This window comes from Lolium rigidum, chromosome 4 (assembly GCF_022539505.1).
Source record: "Lolium rigidum isolate FL_2022 chromosome 4, APGP_CSIRO_Lrig_0.1, whole genome shotgun sequence".
Taxonomy (NCBI): domain Eukaryota; kingdom Viridiplantae; phylum Streptophyta; class Magnoliopsida; order Poales; family Poaceae; genus Lolium; species Lolium rigidum.
In genome coordinates, this window is record NC_061511.1 from 251,851,963 (window position 1) to 251,855,825 (window position 3,863).

At 52.8% G+C, this 3,863-nt stretch overlaps 1 protein-coding gene across 1 annotated transcript; it reads right to left on the reverse strand.

Annotated features, from left to right (window-relative positions):
- Positions 1–578: 578 nt before the first annotated feature.
- LOC124707513 (histone H4) lies at positions 579–905 on the reverse strand. The gene has a single exon (XM_047239172.1). It carries the CDS (start codon positions 888–890, stop codon positions 579–581), a length of 312 nt encoding a protein of 103 aa, XP_047095128.1. The 5' UTR covers positions 891–905.
- Between the last annotated feature and the right edge of the window lie 2,958 nt (positions 906–3,863).

A 3,863-nucleotide genomic window follows, 5' to 3' on the forward strand; every position in this document is an offset into this window, starting at 1 on the left:
AAATGAAGATTCTTGCCAAACTGAATAGCAGACAATTTAACTACATCTGTGATGCAGGCACATAGCCACCTCAATCCCACACAATTTTGCCAACCAGAACAAACAGCTCTCGTCAATAAACGCGAATTCGAAATTCAGATACGAACAACTTTTCTCCACGGATTCGAAGTTACAGTTCAATCTACTCAGAAAAGAGCAAACTAGAGAAGTCGGATTTCATTCCATTTAAGGTTTTTTGACCGCAAGACAAAACCATTATTCGGGTCGCTGTTTTGGTTCGGACTTCGGAGGATAGACAGCATTTGCTTTCAGATTCAGCTTCCAAGTTCAGATTATATAATGCAAATTGACCATCGGTGCACGCAGACCATTTCAGCGGAAGATAATATATTCGATTTCAGATCCAGGCGCATACAGAGGCATTACAAGCTAGCTAAAGAGATTTTGCGAAGGACAGATAGCGAACTAGTAACATCGTTCCAACTACAGCTACTGAACAGAACAGAACACTGAGAAAGCCAACAGGTTGTTGACGGCGAGGAGGCGCCTGGTCCGGCGTGGACGAAGAGGAGAGTCCTCTATCCTCCGAATCCGTAGAGGGTGCGGCCCTGGCGCTTGAGCGCGTAGACGACGTCCATGGCGGTGACGGTCTTGCGGCGCGCGTGCTCGGTGTAGGTGACGGCGTCGCGGATGACGTTCTCGAGGAAGATCTTGAGCACGCCGCGGGTCTCCTCGTAGATGAGCCCGGAGATGCGCTTGACGCCGCCGCGGCGGGCGAGGCGGCGGATGGCCGGCTTGGTGATGCCCTGGATGTTGTCGCGCAGCACCTTCCGGTGGCGCTTGGCGCCGCCCTTGCCCAGCCCCTTTCCTCCCTTGCCGCGGCCCGACATGGCTGACGATCTGCTGCTCTTGATTCGAGGTGTGAGGGGAAGTGGGGATTCGTGGTCTGGTGGTTGGTGGTTTGCGGCTGGGGAGGACGGGGTTATAAGGGGACCAGAGGTGGGAGGAGTGCGGTGGCTGCCGTTCGATGCGAGGAGAATGGATTGCTGAGATGGCGATCCGTGGGAGGATGCCGCGGATCGGTGACGTGGCAGGGTCTGGGCAAGGTAGATTGGCGGGGTGGCTCCCAAAATTTCGGTTTCGGAGACTCGGCGCGGTAGACTGGCGGGCAGGCGTCCGAAAATTTGGTTACGGGGACTAGGAGCGCTACATTGGCGGGGTGGCTCCGATATTTCGTTCCTGAGGCGAGACCTACAAGCTTTTTGCGGGGGAAAATGGACAAAAGGGGCCACACGGTCGATTTCATTTGGACAAAAGGGTCCAAAATTTCGAATTGAAATTAGATTTTTGTCACATCATCTCACGTAGTCCTTCCGTTTTTATTTGCACTGCATTTTAAAGTCAAAACTTTGTAAAGTTTGACTAAATATGTAGAAGAAAATTCAACATCCATAAAGCCAAATGCATATAATACGAAATTATTATTTATGAAAACTCTAACATGATAATTTTATATTGTAAATATTGATATTTTTCTAAATATTTATTTAAACGTTATAAACTTTGATTTTTTACTAAACCCAAAACGCAGGGTATTTGTGAACATAGGGAGTAACAGTTCCCGATAATTTGAATCCAGATATCTCGGATCGGCATGCTAAATATGTGTTATCTAGTACGCGGAATGATGCGGAGCAGATACCGCAAATTCATACCATATATTTCGAAGGGAAAAAAAGGAGATGTGCTCGTCTGCGCTACTCTGTGGCGGAGAGCATGTCGTGTGACTCGGTGGCTCTAGAGGCCTCGTGGCCTCTAGGCGGTGCTGATGGCTCCCCACAGGCTGAGACCGGCTACATTGCGTAGATCTGGTGGGAGGCGAGACGAAATCGCTAGCTGGAGGCGGGGAAGGGCGACGGATTTGGGCGACGGAGGAGGCGGCGCGAGGTGGGTGAAATGGAAATGTTGGCCTGGATTTGACTCTCTTACCCAGGTATATAGCATGTAAATGGGCCAATATTAACCTCGATAAGAATTTAAGTGCCCGCAATTTATTGATATCTGCATGGGACGGCAAACTATCCAGTTTTGTGCACTTATGAGGAATTTGCTAGAGTTGATCTAAAGCTCAAAACAAACTTCCAGTCTTTACAAAAAACTTAACCAGAAATCTAAATCATAACGAAGTTTTGCCAAAAAGAACCATTTGCCCCACTGAATTGCGCCAGAAAGGCAGCGTGCCTCCACAGAGTAAATTACAAGGAACTACCACAATTAAGACGAATTCGACAGATCAGTATCAATTTTGTTAATTTTTTCAAGTCGCTACCACTTCAAAGGCAGGGAGCAACAAATAGCGCAAATTTTTCGACTAAGAGTGGTTTAGCCGAAGCGATCCTACTATAGTGATGACGTGGCCAACGGTCGTCACACTGCCGTTTAGGCCATCTGGTGGACATGGAGCCCACCCAACCATCTTTTTTTTTTTGGATCACGTAGAGGAATAGCACGCCGGACGTGTGCAGATCCAGTGGTGGATGGCCTGCGTGCATGTGCTGCTCTGCACGGTCCCGGTTCCAGTAGTGGATGGCGCGCCCGTCCGCCGTGCGTGTGTTCGCCGTGCTCGGATCCCAAACGAAGTAACCACCGCAACATTCTTCGCTGCCGTGCGAGCGCGTGAAGTCTACACCAGGAGTCCAGGACGGGCGCGGCCGGGGGCGTCGCCGCCACGCGCAGAGCGCACCAGGACGGGCGCGGCCGGGGGCGTCTCCGCCACGCGCAGAGCGCAGCAGGACGGTCGCGGCCGAAGGCGTCGCCGCCACGCGCAGAGCGTAGCAGGGCGGTCGTGGGCGTCGCCGGCGCGTGCGAAGCGCACCAGGACGGGCGCGGCCGGGGGCGTCTCCGGCGCGAGCAGAGTGCAGCAAGGGAGGAGCTGGGACGCGCGGGAATGCGAGTGGCGTGACGCAGGCGAGCGGCGCTCAGCCGGAGGGAGAGGGACGCCGGAGCCGGGAGGAGAGGTGGTCGCCAGGGGTAGGTGGGGGAGGAATGAGAAGAAAAAGAGAATAAGAAAAATGGGAGTGACATGTGGGGCCCATCTCCATATCAGCCTCTACGTTAATAGAAGTGGACGGCGGGGACAACCGTTAAGCCACGTCATCACTAACAGTGGGGTCACGAAGGTTAAGATGCTGTCTACTAAAGTTTTGCTCTATTTATTGTTGCGTGCCTCAGAGATGGTACTGACTTGAAAAAATTAACAAAACGGGTACTGACTCGTCGAATTCGTCCTAATTGTGGTAACTCCTTGTAATTTACTCGCCTCCACATGGTGTGGCGGCATGGCCCACCACCACGCCGTTTCCCACGCCGGCCTCGCGAGGTGCTCCGCCACGTCAGCCTACCTCCACACGGTGTGGCGGCATGACCCACCACCGCGTCGTTTCCCGCGCCGGCCACGCGAGGTGCGCCGCCACACGGTGTGGCGGCATGTCCCACCACCGTGTCGTTTCCCGCGTTGGCCGGCTGACGGCGTCGCGCCGGTGTAACATGCCGCCACCCATGCCGGCGGCAGGTCCTGCCGCCACGGCACACGGCGGCATGTCGCCACATGTCGCATGGGGTCCTGCCGCCACGTATAGGGTGGTATTTTTTGGTAATTCCGTTCACGGGTCCTTTCTGGCAATTCAGTGGGGCAAGTGATCTTTTTTGGGCGAAACTTCAAGCATAACCATCTAAAGCATGACCAAACACACTAGATTGTTCTGTAAACTTTTCTGAACATGACTACTAGCTTATTACTACGAGACAGTGGCAGTGTACAATCAGATATCATCCCTACTGGTTGAGCTTTTTACGAATTCGGA

Bases quoted from the DNA above. Each gene is read 5' to 3' on its own strand.
- LOC124707513 (XM_047239172.1), bottom strand. From the start codon at position 890: ATGTCGGGCCGCGGCAAGGGAGGAAAGGGGCTGGGCAAGGGCGGCGCC.